Raw genomic sequence first — 23,301 nt, forward strand, 5'->3', positions numbered from 1 at the left:
ATTGGAACAGTGTGCATAATGAATCCCTCTCATCCTTATCCATCTGAACATGTTTTTCCATGTGCACAAGATCTCTATTCCATCTCACAACTCAATGAGAACCTTTATCTGGACTTGCTAACCCAAACAACCTCCACCGCCCTTTACTGGCATCCTACGATGCGGACACAGTCTCATGGAGTCAAAAAGAGAGAAGGATGCAAGTAGCTCTCAAAGTCCTCAATAACAATTCTGAGCAAGTGAATTTTCATGACAGGTTCTGCATTCAACAATTTTGCAGAACAAGAGAGCAATTACTTACTTCAAGCAATATTAACTCACAATTAATGTCCTTTTTTCGTCCAAAATAACTGCCTGGTTTCAATGTGCTATACTATGGCACAAAGTCCTCCAGTTGCCTTCCTACACATCTGCACTTTGTTTTCACTGCTCAATGAAAGAAATATTCATAGGTTGGCTAAAGTGGCTGCTTGCTAAGTAGCAGTCTTCAGGCTTCTGTCATGTGTAGTTTAACACTCCTTGCTGTTAAACTGTTCTACTTCCAAGTACAGTTGTGAAATCTACTAAAAAAATCCCCATTGCTTCTTGAACACCTTCATCGAGTATTATCCAGCATGCTTCAATGTAGTCTAGCTACACATCACCACCACATTGCATCATGATCAAAGGCTTGCTTAATTCATTTGGCAATTACATTGTGCTCAGGTAGTACAATGAATCTGGCCACGCATCTTTCCTGAGCAGATAATTTCAACTTATTGAAATGATATAGAACATAGAAATCTACAGCACATTACAGGCCCTTTGGCCCACAATGTTGTGCCAACCATGTAACCTACTCCAGAAACTGATTAGCATTTCCCTACTGCATAGCCCTCTATTTTGCTAAGCTCCACATACCCATCTAAGAGTCTCTTAAAAGGCCCTAATGTATCTGCCTCTACCACAGTTGCTGGCAGTGCATTCCATGCACCCACTACACTGTGTGAAAAACAGATATTCACTATCCTCTTCATTATGCAAAATTGTAGAAAAAGCCATCGCTGATTTTTCTCCTTTATATTTAGGGCAAATCTTGAGTGAGCTGATGGGCACCACAGTGGCAAAGGGGTTAGTGTGACTGTATTACAGCTCGGGGTGTCAGTTTGAAGTTCAGAGTTCAATTCCGGCACTGTCTGTAAGAAGTTTGTATGTCCTTCCCCTTAGTGCATGTGTTTCCTCCAGTTTCCTCCCACAGTCCAAAGACACTGGTTAGTAGGTTAATTAGTCATTGTAAATTGCCCTGGGTTAGGCTAGGGTCAAATAGGTGGTTGCTGGGCAGCGTGGTTCAATAGGCCAGAAAGGCCTGGTCCACGCTATGTCTCTAAGTAAATAAAATACAATCCTGCCATTTATAGTAATAGCAACCTCTGCAGCACTTTCACCTTTGCCTCTTGACTGCAAAACACTGGAGATTTGTAGGTACAGCTCAGTACCTCACAACAACAAGACTCCCCTCCAGGGACTCTGTCTACACTTTCTGCTTATCAGTAAGGTAGCCAGTATATTTGAAGATCCCACTCTCGGGCATTCTCTTTTCTCCCCACACCTATCAGGTAGAATGTACAAAAGCTTGAAGGTGTGTACCACCAGGCTCAATGGCAGCTTCCATCCTGCTGTTTTCAGACAACTGAATGTTTTTCTTGTATACTTCTTGATCTCACAAACTACCTTGTTATGTTCTTGCATATTACTGTCTACCTTCACTGTACTGTAACACTTTATTCTGCACTCTGTTTTAACTTGTGCTACCTCTGCAAGGATTTTCACTGTACCTCGGTACAAATGGCAATAATAAACCAATTTACATACATTCACTGGATTATCTGCCTTCACTTGCTCAATAAAAAGGTAGATTCCACCTACTGTTTTCATTTTGAAATGTACAGTGGATACCAGTTAATTGGGACACTTCAGGGTCAGCCCGATTAAGCGGCTGTCCCTATTAGCCAAAGTTTCATGGAAATAGTTAAAAAGGTATAGAAACAATATGCCAGGTATGGGGTGTCCAGGGAGGGGTGGCATGTCGGAGGGCTTGTCGTGTCCATTCTGGGGCAGCTCACTCACCTTGAACCCCACTGGACACTTGGCTCTCACCTGTGGCTCCAAGGAGCTATTTGCATGCAACAGTGGCCACATCATGGTACACCACTTCAACAAGTGAGTTAAACCAGGTGAGGGTTGCCAGCAGGCCTCATACACTGGTGAAACAGGGGCATGCCTGTTCTAGCATGTGAAGCCAGCTGCAGCAGACTGGGCAGATGAGATCAACTTTGAGATTCAATGGCCAAGAAGGCTTCATAGAGCCAAGGGCATGCATGATAAGGCATGTCATGGTTATCCACTGCAACCAAAGAAGACCCCTACTCATACCACTGGACCCAGACAAGGTCAAAAATGGAACTGTCAAAGTTCCACAAGTGAATCTGCAGATGCTGGAAATAAATAAAAACACAAAATGCTGGCAGAACTCAGCAGGCCAGACAGCATCTATGGGAGGAGGTAGTGGCGACGTTTCGGGCTGAAACCCTTCATCAGGAGTCAAAGAACTGTCAAAGTTCAACAGCTTTAAAAATTCTCCAGCACAGGTTTCACTGTCATTGTCAGATAGGATGGGCAAATAACTTGCTGATGTGCTCTTTTGATTGACTGAAAATGAATAAAATTACTGTAGTCATCTAGTACCGGTATTGGACTGCCTTCATACAATGTTTGTATGATTGCATCCTCAAAATCTTCACTTTCATTGTAACATTAAGATGTTTGTTGATACCTTCAAATTCTTCAGAGTTTCTAATTTGTTGAAATAGTGAAATTGTTTCATTTTTACTCACAGATGTTTCTAGCATCTCCAAGCCTAAATACTCGAAACTGCAATGAGCAAACAATTCTAAATTGTCCTACTGCTTATTTCTGCAATCAGTGACAAAAATCACTGCTTTTTCCAATACAAATGCACACAGCTGACACTTTTAAAAACTGTTTGCTCTAAGCACAGTGTAGTGTTTAGCAGCCACACAAGTTCATGAGACTGATGCTAGTCAGAAACTGTTTGGCAAGTCTCCTGCCCCAATTAAACAGCACAGTATCCCAAATAAATGAAGGCTATTTTCTCAATTAGTTTTCGTTCTTTAAGAGCTTTCCCAACTAAACGGCTGCCTCAATTAACCAACGAACTGATTAACTGGAAACCACTGTACTGGAAAATCCAATGGTGATTTTATCTGTACCATTGTATATTGATGCAATTGAATCATAGCCCACTGTCTCTTGGTTAGCAAACACGAGGAAATCTGCAGATGCTGGAAATTCAAGCAACACACAAAATGCTGGTGGAACGCAGTAGGCTAGGCAGCATCTATAGGGAGAAACACTGTCAACGTTTCAGGCTGAGATCCTTCGTCAGGACTAACTGAAAGGAAAGATAGTAAGAGATTTGAAAGTAGGAGGGGGAGGGGAAACTGTGAAATGATAGGAGATGACCGGAGGGGGTGGGGTGAAACTGAGAGCCAAAAAGGTGATTGGCAAAAGGGATACAGAGCTGGAGAAGGGAAAGTCATGGGACAGGAGGCCTAGGGAAGTCAGATTACATCAGTATAGACAAACTGGGCCAATGGACCTTTTCCTATGCTGTACTGTTCCATGCCATCCTGTAGACAGGCTCTTTGGCAAGCTCCACACAATACAGCAGATCAGTGAAATGAATTCACATGATTCTTAAAAGTAGTGTCGACTGAAGTTATATAAGAATAACTTCATCCTCAACAACCATCGGATCCTAGGTAGCACCGACAACACCAACGAGTGTGACGGTCTTCTTGGAGACCATCACTTCATTTACACAAGTAAAAGATACAGAAATAACTGAAACTTAGGCGTCCAAGAGGATCTCTAGGCCAACAGCAGAACTGTATACTGTTACAATCTGTACCCTCATGACAAACCATACTCTCTTTCAGCAATGTAGTACAGCACAAACACATTGAACATTGAAAGCAGCATGGTAAAAACAGAGCTCAGCACTTCCCCAACCAACAAATCGAATCAAAGCTCTGCAACTGCTGCCGCAACCAAATGGGAATGCCGTGAACAAATAAAGCAATCTCAGCTAAATGAGTGAGTGCATTGGCCAGCCAAAAAAGATAGCCTTGTTTCAACTCTCACTGAAATAAAATTTGGAAACAATTCAATGACAGCTTACCTGCTTCTCCTCTGTTTGGCTATGCTACTATTATTCGAATGAATTACTGTTCTTTTTGTTGTTGAATGTTAATTAGGATCATAAGTCATAGGAGCAAATTAGACCATTCGGTCCAGCAAGTCTGATCTGCCACTTCATCATGGCAGCTTTATTTTCTCTCTCAACTGTATTCTGGTACTTCTTGTAAGATGGTGGCACGTTCAATCGCAGTGGTGTCCCTGGGATCAACCAAAGGTGTTACTGTCCTTTTTAAATGTATTTTTATGATCACATGACCTAGATGGACATTAAGAACTTACAAGTACTGCGGATCTACCCCATCAGTAAGTTGCTTGTTGGCAGAGAAACTGAAGGAACTGGACGGTGCAAAACACGCTGCTGCCCGAGTCAGAGAGGCATCGGAGAAGTCAATACGTGAAGGAGAAGTGCAGTCTAATAGTGAAAAATGGTCTTAAGTTACTTTTCTTGTGATCACAAGACCCAGTTGGACATTATTAAAGTTGTATGCTGCATTCACTGATTTATTGGTGGATGGTGGGGGAGCTTTGTCGTAACAAGGACGAGACCTCAAGTCCTGGTGTTGCCCGTCTACAACTTTCCAGGAGAGAAGCAGCAGGGTCAGAAGCAGCACCACCAGAGCCTGTGTGGCATGGCACTCAAGCCAGAGCTGGTGTTAGCCCACAGTGTTTGCTTGGCAGAACACAAGCTGCATTGTGGTCAACTGCAGATTTCTGCAACGTTCATGGACTCGGGGCTTTGAACTATTTTTTTGTGTAATTGTATTTTACTGACATACAGTATGTGTTTGCTATCTTATATAAACCTCGTGCTGTGTGTGACTGTTGGTACTGTGTGTTGTACCTTGGTCCCAGAGTAACACTATTTCGTTTGGATGAATGACAATTAAGCTTGAACATGAACTCCTCCTGCCTTCTCTCTGTAACCTTTGGCACCCTTACAAATCAAAAACCTATCAACCGCCACTTTAAATATACCCAATGACTTGGTCTCTACAGCTGTCTGTGACAATAAATTCCATAGATTCACCACCCTCTAGCTAAAGAAATTCCTTCTTATCTCTGTTCGAAGGAGATGTCCTTCTGAGTCTGTGTGCCTTCTGGTCAAAGACTTGCCCAGTAACAAAAATATCCTCATTGTCTACACTCTGTCCAGGCCTTTCAATATTGTTTAAGCTTCATTCAGATCTCCTCTCATTCTTCTAAACTGCAGTGCATATAGGCACAATGCCCTCAAATACTCCTCATCCATTAACCCTTTCATTCACAGGATCATCCTCTGGACCCTCTCTGATGCCAGCACATCCTTCTTTAAATATGGAGTCTGAAACTGCTCACAATACTCCACAGGACCCTGCCACCAAACACATCTTCATCTTCTCCTGCACTCTCCACTTTTCACTAGGATCGCTCCTTCCACTATTCCCTTATCTGATTCACCCTTCTCCACTAAGTTCCCTTCTGGCTCTTAGATCTGCAAGCAGAACAAGTGCCACATCTGCCCATTCACCTCTTCTCTCACCTCCACTCAGGTCTCAAATAGTCCTTTCAGGTGAGACAACACTTTACCCACAAATCTATCGGGGTCATCCACTGTATCCGCTGCACCCAAAGTGGCCTCCTCCACATTGGTGAGACCCGATATAGATTGGGGGACCGCATCATCTTTTGCTCCATCTGCAAAAAGCAGCTTTTGCGGTGCTCATCCATTTTAATTCCAATCACCATTCCCGTTCTGACACGTTGGTCCATGGCCTCCTCTACTGTGAGGCCACTCTCAGGTTGGAGGAGCAATACCTAATATTCCATCTGGATTGCCTCCAACCTGAAGGCATAAGCATCAATTTCTCGAACCTCTGGTAATCTACCCATTCCTCTCTTCTTCAATACCTCACCCTGGCCCCTCTCTAACCTCTTTTCTTCTCATCTGTCTACCACCTCATCCTGGAGTGCCTCCTCCTTCCCTTTCTCCCATGGTCCATCTTCCTCTCCTATCAGATTTCTTCTTCTCCAGCACTTTACCTTTTCCACCTGTCACTTTTGCTTACTTCATCCACCCTCCCCACCCACCTGCCTTCACCTATCACCTTGTACTCCTCCCCTTCCCCACCTCCTTATTCTGGCTTCTCCCTCTTTCCTTTCCAGTCCCGATGAAGGGCCTCAGCCTGAAATGTGAACTGTTTATTCACTTACCTAGATGCTACCTGCCTACTGAATTCCTCCAGCATTTTGTGTGTGTGTGTTGCTCTGGATTTGCAACATCTGCAGAGTTTCTTGAGTTCCACAGCATTACATTTTTAAAATGCCACAATTGTATCTGCCTCCACCCCAACTGCTGTCATCTCTTTCCAGGCACCTACAACCCTCTGTGTAAAAATCTTAGCCCACATACCTCCTTTAAACTTTTCCCCTCATGTGGGGTGGCACGGTAGCATAGGGGTTAGCACAGTGCTCCACAGCATAAGCGACCTGGGCCCAGCCCCGCCGGAGCCCGCAAGCAGCCTGCACGCTCCCCCCACAAACCGCGTTGGCCTCCTCCACAGTCCCAAAACGTACCAGTTGGTAGGTTAATTGGCCACTGCAAACCGTCCTTGCTTTTATATTCTAGTCCACTTGAGATGAATGTTAACATTGCAGTTACCTTCTTAATCTGTCAAAATTCCTGCAGACTCTCAGCTTCCTCAACACTACTTGCTCCTCCACCTCTCTCTGTATTCTACATATTCCTCACCACTCTTCTTAATTTTGTCTTAATGTTGATTGAAATGAAATTCTTATCCCTTTCTAAACTTTCTGTCTTATTTATATTCAGCAGACTTCAGTAAACTCTCCTAGACTCTCCTTCCCTTTTACTTTTTCCATAATTTTCTAAGCTGTTGAAATCAGACCCTTATTATTTAGCCCTATCCACAGGCTGAGTTACGTGCTTCACCAGGACCATGCTCCCAGCATGGTTCTGGAGGTGTTTGTTCCATCAGAAAAGCTCCCTTCTTCGCCAACACTTAGTGCCAATGTCCTACGAATTTAAACCCACTTCTCCCACACTAATCTTTGTGCCAATTTGCATGTAACTCAGGCAGCAAACCAGAGATGATTACTTTTTTGGTTCTTCTTTTTAATTTAGTCCCTAGCTTCTCAAATTCCCTCAGTAGAATGTCTTTCCTTGTTCTTTCTACGTCACTGGTTATCCACAAGGACCATGACAAATAGATCTTCCCCTACCCACCCCCCACTCCAAAGTCAGACAAGGTGTACTGAACCTGGTTACCAGGCAGGCAAAGCAGAATTTGGGGACTCTCGATCTTTGTGACAGAGAACTGTGTCTAGTCTCCTGACTATGCTCTTCCCATCTATAACCACATTTCTCCTCTCTCCCTGTTTTTATTGATATATTTAATATCCACCACTAAATTGCTCATAAAGCTCTTTTGGGTAGAACAAATGAGAACACTACTAGTACTAGTAGAGTACAGTAAAACTGTGTATTGTTTCCTAATAACTATCGACAGAGGAATTCATCAAGTTTACTCTGCCGTGTTCTTTTGATTGACTGCAAATGAACAAAATCAGCAGAGACAGCTAGTGCAGATTATGGATTGCCTTCAAACAATGCCTTTGACAATTACATTCTCCAAATCTTCATTTTCATGGTAACTTTCAAGATGATTGTTGATATCTTTTTTCATAGTTCCTAATTTGTTGAAGTAGTACTGGAGGAACATTGTATCATTTCTTAATGCATGCATTACTAAATGACAATAAATGAGGACTGAGTGTCCTCATAATCTAATCTAATCTAGTGAAATTGTCTTATTTTCACTCCCAGCCGTTTCTGGCATCTCCAAGCTTGAATACTTGAAACTGCAAAGAGTAAAACAATTCTGAATTGTTTTACTGCTTATTTCTCACCAACTATCTGTAACAAATATCACTGCTTTTTGAACACTAACACATGCAACTGATGCTATTTAAAAGTTGTTAGCTCTAAGCACAGTGTAACATCTAACAGCCATACATGTGTCTTATGCTCGTTAGGAACTGTTCAGCAACACTTTTTTGTCCCAATTAGGTGGCATAGTATCCCAAATAAGCAAAAAGAAACCAAGCTATTTTCCCAATCAGTTTTCGTTCTTTAAGAGGTATCTCAAACAAGCGCTGTCCGATTAACTAATGGCCCAGTTAAACAGAATCCACTGTATACGACTACTCAATCATGGTGCAGTATTTCAACACTCTCAAATGGTTTGTAAAATACACTTTGTTGTAAAAGAAAAGTCAGTAACATTTTGTTGTCTTTCATAGCCAATATGACACCTCTGCTAAGAATAATTGGAGGTGGCGGGATTGGGATGGCAGTTATACAGCCTCAAGCACACTGGTTATTGTGCCAATGAATTTAATTAACTCAGATCCATTCCCCTTAATATGTTACCTAAAAAGTGTTCCATCAAGTCTGCTATCAAATTAATTGCACTGCTTCTGCTTCATTGAGTTTTCTCAGTTCAGTATTGAAGTTTACAACTATTCAGCAGAGATAGAAGAGATTCTACTGATTTTTGGAAATCCTGAACAACACAAACACAACTACAGTACTGGAGGAACTCAACAGGTGAGGACACACCTCTCTGGTGCACCACCTCCTTCCCTTTATTCAATGGTCTACTGTCCTCTCCAATCAGATTCCTCCTTCTTCAGCTCTTTACCTCTTCCACCTATTACCTCCAAATTTCTCACATCATTCCCTTTCACCCTCTCTCCCCCACCCACATACCTTCCCACCTTACCTTAACTCATCACCTGCCAGTTTGTGCTCCTCACCCTCCTGTTGGTTCTGATGAAAGGTCTCTGCCCAAAACATCAATTTCCCTCCATAGGTGCTGCCGAGGTTGCCGAGTTCCTCGGGCATTTTGTGTGTATGGCCCACCTATTCAGCACTATGACTGACAATATTACACAATTGTCACCTCAGTTTCAACATCTATCTTTTCAAAATCAAATAGTAAAACATACAACTAATGTTATGGTGGTTGCTAAAGCACAACTGCTCCATGAAGATGATACTTTAACTAGTGACACCTGATAAGTTTTCAGTATGATCTTTAGTATCTTCTTAGAAAGGGTGTAGTATCAGAACACCACCATCATGCAATCTTACAAAGCAAGAACTGGCCATCTCTACTGTTCAATTACACATTTAAACACAGTCTATCAAATGTCATTTCACTTGAATAACTGTGTCTATTTACATTTAGTTTGGGCCTCATATGCAGTACAATGCTCCTCCAAGATGGGTCTGGTTAGAGAAAATCTTGTTCTAGGTGGGCACTAATGATAAAAAAAACACATGTAAATCAACAGTGCAGCTTTAAAAGTCATCTGAACTTGTGTACTTTGGGGTCTCCTCTATCTTAGTAATAAGTAACGTAGAACAGTTAGGTGCCCAATATATACATACTTCTTCACTGCATCCTTTGAATATCCCAAAAGCTAAACCAAAATGCATTATTTTTCTTCTCTTCTGGAATATACTTTTAAGAGACACTAAGGCAAAGGCTTCTACAGCCAAAGCTTGTGGACCAACCCTGCTGCAGGACAACTCCTAAAATTTAGCCACATAAAATCCCAGAGGCTATTAGCTGGGTAAAACGAAATATCCTGCTCTTTATCCAGGAAGGTGAACACTAACAATGTTCTTGGCTGCATGTTTATTATAAATGTGCAATAACCGTCCCTACTCTCAGTAATGTGCTTATTTCTCCTCTCAAATTATTAAAAGCTGGCAGCCTCATTAACCATTAGCAGTCTCCTGCAAAAATACAGACACACACTTGATTTGAGTATTAAAATACATCTTTGCCAGCTCCCAAGTGTTTATGTATCATGTTGGAGCCAATCCGAGCTTTAAAAACCCCAAGATTTTCTTAATTCTCAAGGCGACATCACAAGATCTAGTTAGCCTAGCTTTAGAGTTCAGCAATTTCACCACTAGGATAAAAGCAACACCCAGGAAAGTAGCTGATCCAAATTGCTCAAACCTGCCCCAAGAAAAACATATTCCTTCAGCAGACACCAGTACTTCTAACAGATTTTTCAAAACATATGGGCAGAAATGTTGACTATAAATGAGAAGCTTTAGATTCCAACATATACAAAATAGCACAAGTCAGGAAGACCAAAGGCAAAATCAACCACTGATAACTTTTCTATCATTAACACTATTTCTAAAAACAATAAAGTAAACCACATCTGATCATTTAAAATTTCTATTTATAGTAGCAAATGGCAGCAACAACTCAACTTTGGGTGTGCCAAGTCCCAGAGCCTATTATGGAAGTACAAGCTGTATAAGCTTACAGCTGTGCCCTATGCTACCAACTTACTTATAATCTCTGCATTTGTACATTCTGTCACTTTGAATTGTTAGCATGAGAGATCAACACAACACACACCATTTTTATGTCTTAATTATCCTAATAAAGTCCTCAATGACTTGTTATACCCCATCTCTTCATTGAAGTGATTTCATCTTCCTGTGACTACTCCATTTCTCATTCATTTCCCTTTCTTTTCTGTACACTTTAAAACTCAGAATATTTAGATCCTATTCCTAATCACCAGGATAGCTATTATTGATTATTTCAGTAATGCCTATTATATCATAATAGTTCTACATCTAGACTGATCTAGACTGTGAAAGTTTAAGTTTAAGTTTCTTTATACTGAGTAAGATAATGTTACTATTCTTGCTCAAATCATGTTAGGTTGCTCCCACACAATAGCCAATAAATGGAACTGAAACAACAAATTGAATAAATATTGAATAGCAAACAACCCAACTAAAAGAAACACTTAAAAGACAGTTGCACATTGAGATTTTTCTAAAACTCTTAAAGCATTTCAAAGCTGTAAAACATTTGATACAGAAAAATACTTAGACTGCGAATTTTAAATGAAACAGTAATATTCTAAAATCACAGAGAAGAAACTATTTCTTTATATATTCACCCACCTAACAATGCAGCAAAGATAACAAAGCGACTAGGATTCAGATCCAGTTGCTTGGCAACTTCATGCATCAGGTATTGGCTGGTAGTGAGGCTTTTGCCATTCCGGCTCAGTTTAAGGGCATGGGCACTGAAGTAGTATTGGATGTTACACAATGCATAATCCGAGTCGTAAGCAAGCAGACCGTGGAAACCATTCTCTCTGCAGAAGGCTATCACTTCTTGATGGTGATCTTCAATGCTCTGTGCAACCTGGAAAAGAACAAAGCATTTTATTTAAGCACCACACGGAATTAACTGAAACCTTAGGAAACCAGTTTTAAGTAGGTCATTTGATATTCACATTTCTTCATATTATATTTATATATTTTTTTATATGGAAGTTTCACACTGACCACAGCTATGCCAGATTCTGTATGCGCAACTTAAATTTAGCTTTGACTTTTGCAATATTCAATGAGTCACTGCAAAGTAAAAAAAATCTATAAAATTGTATGGTAAATTATTATTAGCACTTAATATTGAAACATCACTGAGTACTTTTCTTCTCTGCTTTAGGGCATTCACACCCTCAATTTTCTCTCCATTTCTCTTGAATCACTGGGTTGCAGAAGATTCTTGTTCAAAACTGAAATAAATTACAGCTTTTGTAATTATCCCACAATGATCCAATATAAACATTAATTTAATTAGGCCCAGTAGATTGGGAAAAACAGTCCTGCTCAGTGGCACACTAATATCTAAACTTGTCAGTTATTCTTTTTATAGTGGAAGCCGGGGAGAAACAAATAGCTAAAACTGAGTGGAAAAATATTCTGGAAAAGAGCATACAAATTATTTTTTTCCCTAAATAACTTCAGAGGAATATAATTTATAAGCACTTACATACACTGGTTTATTTTTTCCCCAAAACAAAATACTTAACATCATGGAATACAAAGTTCACCATTAATATCCAACAGTTCTACCTACATTCTGAAGTAATTTGTAACAAATAAAGTACTTCTAGAATTTGTTCACGTTTAAGAGATCTAACACATCACAAGACCTCAAAATGGTAAAAGTGGTAATGATAGAGGTAATGAAGTGAAGCTGGTTAAAAGCAATATTAGCCAGAGGACCATGAAGAACTCCCTGATTTAATCCAAAATCGCAATGCTGGATAGAATACATCCACTAGCAAGATTAAAGGAGATTTCAGCTTTATGTCTCAGTAGGTAGCCTGGTGCAGTAATTCCAGGACACACTGTAATATCATCTAAGTTTTATCACCCCAGAATCAGGGGATGGAGTGATACTCAATTCTTTCCTTACTCCCTTCATTCTTTCCCTTCACCTACTGCTGTGCAAATTTGCTTCCGTGTTTTTTTTTCCCAGTTGTGTTGAAGATTATAACCAATAAGGATGACTCCCTCTAGTTTTAATTATTGACATCAATTTACTAAATGATTACAAAGTACTTTTTCTAAAGCACAATCTCAAGATTGTACAATCATTTAAAATTACAGGCAGTCTCAGTTATATACAAGGTTTAATTTCTGTGAGCTGTTTGAAAGCTGATTTCTCTCTAATTTAGAAACAATTGTTTTCTATAGCTAACCATATTGTAAAGCTCGGCAAATATTTTCCATAATTCTTTCATTTCATGAAATATTCATCCAAACACAAACTAACAGTGAATACACCATATCCAGTCGTGAACGAATGCCACAAAGCATTTTGTTAGTGTTAGCATCTTGAAAGGTTTGTAAAAAAAATTAAGGGAGAATTGGGTAAAGTCAAATTTCCATAAGTCAGGTATCTCATTACCTGGTATCCTGTTTAATTTTCTTCTTTCAAAGATATGACTTCTTACAAAAGCCCAGAACTTGCTTAAATTCATAGCCAATAATATGATTTTTTCTTATACTGTTCAATACAAGTCTACAATGGTTTTATCACTAGATCTCCAGAAACTTAAAAGAAGCTATGTTCACCAACATGTATAATTTGTGTGGAGATAATGACCTAAAATTGGGATTAAATAGATGGCGTAATAAAAGTTTACAAAAAAGAACATGGTGAGTAAAAGCTAAAAAGACAACATCTCTACTACAAATAAACATCAAATGTTATTTCCTTACAGCTACTTTTTCCAGCTGTCTTCAATTTACAAATACAAATACCAATGTCACGATGCTGTTTACTGACCACAGCTCCACACTTAACACCATCATTCCTACAATTTTGAATGAAAAGCTCCAGAACTTGGGCCTCTGTACCTCCCTCTGCAATTGGATCCTTGCATTCTTAACCAGAAGATCACAATCGGTGAGGATCTCCACCTCGCTGACAATCAACACTGGCACACCTCAGGGATGTGTGCTTAGTCTATTGTTTTACTCTCTCTATATCTATGACTGTGTGGCATGGCACAACTCAAATGCCATCCAGAAATTTGCTGACGATATAACCACTGTTTTACAGAATCTCAGATGGTGATGACAGGGCTTACAGGAGCGAAATATACCAGCTAGTTGAGTGATGCCGCAGCAACAACCTTGCACTCAACATCAAAGAACTGATGGTGGACTTTCAGAAAGGTTAAGATGAGGGAACACACACCAGTCCTTCAATGAGGGATCAGAAGTGGAGAGAGTGAGCAATTTCAAGTTCCTGAGTGTCAATGTTTCTCAGGACCTAACCTGGATCCAACATATCAATGCAGCTATAAAGAAGGCAAGACAGCAACTGTATTTCATGAGGAGTTTGAGAAGATTTTGTATGTCACCAAAAAGACTCCAATTTTGACAGATGTACCATGGAGAGCATTCTAATTGGCTGCACCATTGCCCGGTATTGGGGGGGGGGGGGGGAAGCAACTGCACAGAATCAAAGTAAGCTGCAGAAAATTGTAAAATTAGCAAGCTTCATCATGAGCATTGGCCGCTGTAGTATCCAGAGCAGTGCCAGAGCATCATCTTCCAGCAGTGCCCCAGAAAGGCGGTATCCATCATGAATGACCTCCACTACCCAGTCATTCAGGAACAGTTTATTTCCCTCTGCCATCTGATTTCTGAATGGACATTGAACCCATGTATACTATCTCACTGCTTTTTTTATTTTCTTTTTTTTGCACTACTTATTTAACTAACATATACTTAAATTCAGTTTACTTTTTTCTCTATTATTGTGTAATGCATTGTACTGCTGCCGCAAAGTTAGCAGATTTCCCAACATATGCCAGTGATACGAAACCAGATTGGGATTTTACTAACATCAATATCAGTTCTAAAGTGGCTAATAATGAAACTGTGAAATTCTATACTTGATGTGACTGGGTACAGCATTTTAAACTAGACTAATTGCTGAATTCAGATGTTCCCTGGCTTCATTAATAAAAAGGTTTAGCAATCCAAAACCCAGGATTGTTGATCCAAAAACTAGAGACCAAACCCCACCATGGTAATTGTTGAATTTAACTTTAGATAATAATCTTCAATTCAGAAGAAATAGTCATTAGTATTGATAAATCAAAATAAACCCTGCTAATTTGCAAATTATTGTTTAAACCCATTTGATTCACTCAATGAATTTTCCATTTTCATCTGGCCTGTCCTTTAAATTATACCATATTTACCAATGTGGTGAACTCTTAAATGCCACCTGAAATAACTGCACCAGTACCAGTAATAAGCATGTTATGGATGGGCTATACATGACTACCTTGTTCATTTAGGAATGCCAAAACTCCAAAACATGAATTAAAAAGAAAGCAATTTCACATGATGAGTTATAAACAGTCCCAAGGGAACACTAAATGGATCAAATTGTGACTGCAACTCTCTCAGACCCACAGCATAATTATGGCACAAATGCTACAAATTTGGATCATCCATGGCTATAAATGTAAGTTATTAGAGATCAATCAATCCAGGATGTGGTTTAGTAAGTGTTAATTCATGCTCCCTTAAATCTTGGAGAAGTACATGTTCCATGAGTGTAACCAGAATATCCACAACTTGAAAACAGCCTTGTGTTTGCACAAGTGCTGCCTTAATATTACCATAGGAAATCTGAATAAACTTTTGGAGGGGTAGATCTGAAATTAACTACTAAACAATTTTATATTTCTAGATACCTTAACAAATCAGTGATGGAATCAGATATTTAACTCAAATATAAAGATACAAAATAATGATACAAAAACAAAGATTAAGTTTCAACAAAATCTGAAAGTCTGCATGCATAACTGTATATTCTTTCTTTCAACAAGATACACCAATTGTACTGCATTTGAAACTGCAGACAAGCTGAACAGTACTTCAGATGTGAGGTACTAAAGAGCTACCCAGGAGAAATCTCGATTTCCTGAAGCAAACCGACAACCAAATCTACTAAAATTCTGTTTCCAGTCTCATCTCATTGTCTCGATGGTTCACAGAACGTTAAAATCCTCACCAGTTAAATTAACAGAGCAAAACAAACCACTTCAATGAGAACAATCACAGATTATACTAGTCTGACTTTAATGAAAACACTCAAACTGTGGTGATATGAAGCTGGAAAAAGGATGTGGTTAAAAGAAACAAAGTGAACTCTAAAACCAGAACCAACAGCCAGAAATTGTAAAACATGAGCAGAAACAAAAATTACAGGGACTAAAATGCAAAATAAAATTTAAAAACATGGAAGAGCAGACAGTTAAAAGAATAAAAAAGATAAACAGCAAAGAACTGTCCAACAAGAACTACCATATATTATCAATCAGATTTACAGAAAGATGTTGTTTCTTGTCACCGTCTCCATGCCACCCACCTCCCGCAGATTCTGATGGGGTTAGTTGAGTCCCAATTTCTGTCCTTCCTCCTCAGCCACAGCCAAAAACTGCTCTTTCCTGCCACTTCAGCCAACTCTCTGGTGGCCCGAGCTTTGCTCCAGTCACTGGCCTATCACGGAGTAACCTTGCTGTCAATGAGCCGACAAAGCCCCAGCATCCTACCCCACAGGGTGGATGATGGTCCTCCTGCCAGCGTCCTTACACTCAGCTGCCAGATCTGAGTCTCCAGCCTCTTCCGTGCATGGGCAGCCTCCACTCCTTTCTCCTATGGGATGGTTAACTCAATGAAGAGGGCTGTCTTAGCAACCTTGGACCACAGTACGAAGTCTGGGTGGAGAGATGTGGTGATTTCCTTGGGGAACTGTAGCTGTCTGCCGAGATCTGTCCTCAAGTTCCACATCTTGCCTATGGAGAGTCCTGAAGGTGTTTTTAGGCAGGACCATTCAATGCTCTTACCAGCCTTAACAAATGGGATGAGATTTTCCCACTGGGGAAAGGCTGCTTCTCGCATCCTGCCTGCTAGTCTTGAGGATCTCTGCCAGCTTCTTTAAGACCTGGCTGTGCCGCCATCTCTATTCCAAATAGTGAACTGTGTTAAAGCAGCATCTTTATTTAATAAAATAACCCTTACTGCAAAGGAAAAGGCAATAACAAATTAAGAGAGATGCAATTTCCAGGGGTGATAAGGATATTTAAGAGCATGGGGAACCTAAACAACTTCACGTTATAAAATTTAATGCAGAAAAATAATTCTGAGATGTAATTATAAATGGATACAAGAATTGCTGCATTCATTCAGGCAAGTGGATAGTATTGAAACACACTGCCAATGTGTACTTCAGTTTGTAGAAAAGCCCTGGAGGTGCAGAAGGTAGCCATTCGCAGGAGGACATCCAGTCTCTAACCAGCTCTTGTGGTCAAGGTGATTCATCCAATTGAGCTTCTGATAAATGGTAACATCTAGGAAATTGAGGTTTGCAGGGTTAGAAATGGCAATGCCATTGAATGTCAAAAGTAAGCTGGCTGCTTTTCTGAGGTAGGGAGTAGACATAGAGTCCAGTCCATGAAGGGGAAGCTGTTACCGTAAAGCACTTAAGCTATGTGCATAGCTCTCCGCAATTTCTTGCAGTTAAATGCAGAGCAGCTGCCATACCAAACTGTTACATATTCAGTTAGGATGCTTTTCATGGTCTATAGAAAACCTGGAGAGTTGGAGTTCAAAAAGGAGATAGAAAGCTTAGTGACATGGCAGCATGACAACAAACTTTCCCTCAAGGTCAGCAGAACAAAAAAGCTGGTCATTAATTTTCGGGAGGGTGGTGAGAGGAAATGATGCATCCCAACAGAATGCCCTCTATGCTGCATCAATAAAACTTGTGAGGGTCAAAAAGGACACACCAAATTTCTGGTTTGGGAGCACTAGCATTCAGTTTAATTGCAGTGAAGGTGTTGCTCTCTATCCTGGTTGATTGCAGTCTATTGGTCAAGTGCCCAGATGCAGAAGGAGTTCCAGAGTCCAGAAATTGCTGCTGAATTTGCTTGGAATTACAGTATTGAAGGCAGAGTTGTAATCAATAACCAATAGTGTGATGTAGGAATCATTACTGTCCAAATGCTTCACAGGTAAGTGTAGGGCCGGTATCCACTGCAAACCTATTTCTTCAGTAAGCCAAGATTTTCTGGAAAGCTGCAGCTGTCAGAACCACTGGGTGGTAGTTGTTAAGGCTTGATATCTTGTTTTTAGAACATAGAACATTACAGCACAGTACAGACACTTTGGCCCATAATGTTGTGCCAATCTTTTAACCAACTCTAAGATCAATCTAACTCTTCCCTCCTACAAAACCCCCCAATGTTCTGTCATTCATGTGCTTGTCTAAGTTTCTTAAATGCCCCAATGTATCTGCCTCTACCATTAACCCGGCCAGGCTGCTCTAAGCACCACACTCTCTATCCAAAGAATTTAGCTCTGACATGCCCCTTTAATTTTTCTCCAATCACCTTAAAATTATGCCACCCTGTGCTGGGCATTTCCAGCCTGGGTAAAAGTCTCCATCTATTCACTCAATCTATCCCTCTTAACATCTCATACACTTCTATGAAACCACCTCTCATCCTCCTTTGCTCCAGAGAAATGCCCAAGTTCGCTTGAGCCATCTTCATAAGACATACCCTCTAGTCCAGGCAGCATCCTGGAAATCTCCTCTGTACCCTCTCTAAAGCTTCTACATCCTTCTGATGAGGTGACCTGTACACAATATTCCAAGTGTCTAATCGGGTTTTATACAGCTTCAACATTACCTTATCGCTCTTGAACTCAGTCCTGCAACTAACGAAGGCCAACCAATATACCATACATATTCATAAGAACCCTATCAACTATTGTGGCAATTCTGAGGGATCTTTGGATCTGATGCCCAAGATCCCTCTGTTCCTTCACACTGCCAAGAATCCAGCCATTAATTGTTCCCTGAATTCAAATTTGACCTTTCAAAATGAACCACTTCACCCTTTTCCAGGATGAACTCCATCTGCTCCCTCTCAGCCCAGCTCTGCACCCTGTCAACTCCCCACTATCCACTACTCTACTAACTTTCATGTCAACTGAACTTTCCACTCCATCAAAGTTATTTATAAAAATCACAAAGAGCAGTGGTGCCAGAACAAATCCCTGTCAAACACCACTGGTCACCAATCTTCAGGCAGAGTGCTCTCCATCTACTACTGAAATGAGGCCCAGTATTCCTGTTGCATTGCAAACTATGCAATGACAAGTAGCTTAATGGTAAGAGCATGTTGCTTGACAATACTATCTGCAACAGCTTCTATTACTCCGGCAGTGATTGATAAAAGACTGATTGGGTGGCAAATACTGGATTTGATGTGTTTTGCCTTGTGTTAACATGACATAAATGGACCATTTTCACTTTTTTTAAAGAAGATATTGATGTTGTTATTGTACTAGAACAACTATTTAGCTAGAGGAATAATTAGTTTGGGAGCACTTTAATACTATAACTAGGAAGCTCTCTGGTTTCATAGCCTTTCCAGAATGCAAAATTTTGGCCACTTTATGGTATTACTTCGAGTGAATCAATCTTCTGTGAAGATGGATATCTCAAGAGGAAACACAGATGGATTATCAAATCAGCACTCCCAGCTGATCATGACGACAAATGTTTTCTATTTTTTCTTTAGTACTCACATTCAGTGCCTTGCCCCATTAGCTGTTTAACTGTCCACCACCATCTGTAACTTGATATGGCAGAACTGCAAAGATTCAATCTGATCAATTGGCCACGAGATTGTTGAGGACTGTCACTTGCTGTTATTTGCATTTCTGACCTGAAAGGTTCTATATCACAATTTCATTAGGTTGGCACTTCATCATTTTTATAGTACTGCTCCCAGCAAGCACATCTGCACTCCTCACTGAACCAGGATTAACACATTTGCCTTTCCCCACTCAACCACTGGAATAGTCCAGAATCAAAGCAATGTGTCCTGAATTTGTAATGACCAGTGTGCACAAAAATCCTGCTGTGCAAATTTTTGCCCAATGTCAAGAACGTGCGCACAGTAAATAATTTCTTCAATAAAAACAGTATAAATAAGCCAGTTCTAAAATCTGCAGACAAATCATTGCAAACTCCACATTATCAACGCCATCTACATCAGAAACCGGAAAAGGAAATGTGATTGTGTACAACTGTGAAATATCCTTAACATGCCAACGAAGTAGAGGGTGACAACCTTTGATGCGCAGTTTAAATTTCTTTGTGTGCTAGTAGAAAAAGATGTGTACGCGCGCACACTTGCTCACCTTAGAGGGAGCACTGCTCAAAGTACACACTGGATAAAATCAGTGACATCTATTTCCAGATTCCATATTTGCATACACGTATGAAAATACCAAAGGTGTTTTCAATACTAAATGTTAGACACAGCAAACACCGTCATCATTTAACTGCACACCTCAGCCACTTATGTTTATTTTATTCCTCGCAAATATTAGTAAGTTTATCTACTCTACTTAACTAATGATAATGCTTTATCAGGAGCATTGTGTATGGAAGGCCCTTAGCATTATCAATGATCGCACCCATCCATCCAACAATCTCATTTCGCACCCGACTATCAGGCAGAAGTCAACACAGCATTAAGACAAGAACTATTACGATGGGAAACAGCTTCTTCCTCCAGGCCGTGAGACTACTGAACTCCTGGCCTGCAGCATGGTCTCATCACGTATGAAGCACCAGTAGTTTTTAAACTTGTGTCGTAAAGACACCATATTATTTGTTAATTTATTTGTGGTAATGTTACTTTATGTGTTATGTGTGTGAGTTGTATGCACTGTGTTGTGCACCTTGGTCCAGAGGAACATTTGGTAGTATACATGTGCACAGCTAAACTTTATATTTCGAAGTTCAAAGTAACGTAAATTCCAGACTATAAGCCGCTACTTTTTTCCCACGCTTTGAACACTGCGGCCTATACTACGGTGCAGCTAATGCATGTTTATTTTTCATGCCGCCAAAAACATTTTGCCTCGTAACAGTAGACCAATAAAATTGATGAGTAGTTCACAGAGGTCCAATGAAATTGTACGATAAATCAAGCGCACTTTCACAATTAAATTATTGTAAATCAGTCATTTGTACTCACCCTCATCAACATGGAAAACACTCGAAGAAAAGCATATGATGCAGCTTTTAAGTTAAAGGCGATCAATCTGGCGGTTGAAGAAGGAAATCGAGCTGCTGCACATAATCTTGGCATAAATGAATCGATGGTGAGACGGTGGAGATGCCAGCGTGAAGAACTGAGCCAATGCAAAAAGACGACAAAAGCTTTCAGAGGTAATCATAGCAGATGGCCCGAACTTGAAAACTTTCTTGAAGACTGGGTTAACACACAGAGAGCAGGCGGCCGCGGTGTTTCCACCGTGCAGATCAGACTGAAGGCTAAAGCAATCGCCACCAAAATGAAAATCGAAGATTTTAGAGGTGGGCCATCATGGTGTTTTAGATTTATGAGACGAAAAGGCCTGTCCGTCAGGGTACACACGACTCTGTGTCAGCAGCTCCCTCCCGACCACGAGGAACAACTTGCTAACTTCCGCACATTCACTCAAACAAAGATAGCGGAGAACTCCATCGGGCCAGATGATATCATAAATATGGATGAAGTACCTTTGACATTTGACCTGCCTCTCACTCGGACTGTTAATAAAAAAGGGGACTCGTCCATCACACTGAAAACAAGTGGCCATGAGAGAACGTATTTTACTTGTGTTCTGAGCTGCACAGCATCCGGACTAAAGCTTCCACCGATGATGATTTTTAAGCGGCTGACAATGAAAGTTCAGTGAAAGCTGCCATCAAGAGTATAAACTCAATTCCAGCTGTGATTCCTGGGGGCACCACGAAGTATTTGCAGCCACTGGACATCAGCGTGAACCGGGCATTTGAAGCGGCGCTGCGCGTTGAGTGGGAGGCTTGGATGACGAGCGGCGAGAAATCCTTTACCAAAACAAGACGCATGCGAAGAGCATCTTTAACTCAAGTCTGCCAGTGGTTCCTAAATGCATGGAGCCGTGTCACAACATCCACCATCACCAACGGGTTTCGAAAGGCTGGACTGCTGCGTGATGAAGAGGACCGCATGCGCTCAAGTGAGAGCGAAAACGAAGAGACTGAAGTGAGTGACAAGATCCTGAGGTTGTTCAATTCGGACACTGAAGAAGAGGACTTTGATGGTTTTAGTGCGCAGGAGGAAGATGAAGAAGGCGATCAATAACTTTTCCTGGTAGGTGGCAGTATATATATTTTTTTTACTAGTCGTTAGGAGATATTGGAATATTGTTCGTGCACTGTTCAGTAAAAAAGTATACGCAACGTAATTTGTGTGTTACCGATGCGTATGTATATTTAAAAGTAGCTGTGTTACAGGCACTGTTCGAAAAAAAGCATTTGCAATATGTATTTGTTTATGTTACCATACGGATTTAATTAAAAGTTAAAAAATCCTCATGTGTAATAGCGTTCTGTGTAAATATCTCATATTACAACGTGGGACACCTGCGGCTTAAAATCCGGTGCGGCCTGTACAAGTACAAAATTGATTTTCTTTCTAAAACTAGAGCGTGCGGCTTTTAATCAGGTGCGCTCTGTAGTCCGGAATCTACAGTAAATGTATTATGTAAAGTACAACCATGAGATTCATTTTCTTGCAGACTAATAACCATAATATAGAATCAATGAAAGACAGCAACAACTGAATGGGCAACCAGTGTGCAAAAGACAGCAAACTGAAAATATAAAAAGAAAAACTAATAATAAATAAATAAGCAATAAATATCAAGAACATGAGATGAACAGTCCTTAGAAGTAAGTCCATAGGTTGTGGGAACATTCCAATGATGAACTGAAGTTGAGTGAAGTTATACCCTTTAGTTCAAGAGCCTGATAGTTGAGTGATAACTATTCCTGAACCTTCTTCCTGATGGCAGTGTGAGAAAAGAGCATATCCTGGGTGGTGGGGGTCCCCGCTTTCCTGCAACAATGTTTAGTGTGCTCAATGGAGGGCTTTACCTGTGATGGACTAGACCATATCCAGTTTTTGTAGGAAATTCCATTCAAGGACATTGGCGTTTCTATACGAGGCTGTGATGCAACCAGTCAATATACTCTCCACCACACATCTATAGAAGTTATCAAAGTTTATAGACGACATGCCGAATCTCAGAATCAGGTTTATTATCACTCTAATGTGACAAGAAATTTGTTAACTTAGCAGCAGCTGTTCAATGCAATACATAATATACAAGAGAAAAAAATGAAATAATAATAATAATAATAAATAAGTAAATCAATTACAGTATGAAGTATGCTCTACCTGCATAGAGGCAGAGGCTAAAGAAGGACAGCCAATTGTTCAGATTTCCCAAAATGTGGTCTTGGCATGCAACGATAGGCTTTCCCTAAATTAGTACAACAGTGGTCTAGTACGTTGGGACCTCTGATGCAACTGATTATATGTTAATAATAATTTGTCAGGGATCCTTCCAACAAGCCTGACTGTGATTTGAAATGCACTGGGGTGGACTATTTATTGTTTGGTGAAGGAATTGCGCAGCATCTCACATGCCTGATACCGTTAGGTGTTCAAGGTCAGGTAACAAAAATACGACAGTACTGCCACATCAGGGCACCACAG

The 23,301-nt window shown here is 40.4% G+C and overlaps 1 protein-coding gene across 2 annotated transcripts in view; it reads right to left on the reverse strand.

Annotated features, from left to right (window-relative positions):
- Positions 1-23,301, reverse strand: part of LOC132377774 (constitutive coactivator of PPAR-gamma-like protein 1) — a 138,221-nt gene that overhangs the window by 100,073 nt on the left and 14,847 nt on the right. For both annotated transcript variants that reach the window (XM_059944120.1, XM_059944119.1), the window contains exon 2: positions 11,267-11,513. In XM_059944120.1, the coding sequence (XP_059800103.1) occupies positions 11,267-11,513 (247 nt within the window). The remainder of the gene's footprint in view (positions 1-11,266; positions 11,514-23,301) is intronic.

This window comes from Hypanus sabinus, chromosome 19 (assembly GCF_030144855.1).
Source record: "Hypanus sabinus isolate sHypSab1 chromosome 19, sHypSab1.hap1, whole genome shotgun sequence".
Lineage (NCBI taxonomy): Eukaryota > Metazoa > Chordata > Chondrichthyes > Myliobatiformes > Dasyatidae > Hypanus > Hypanus sabinus.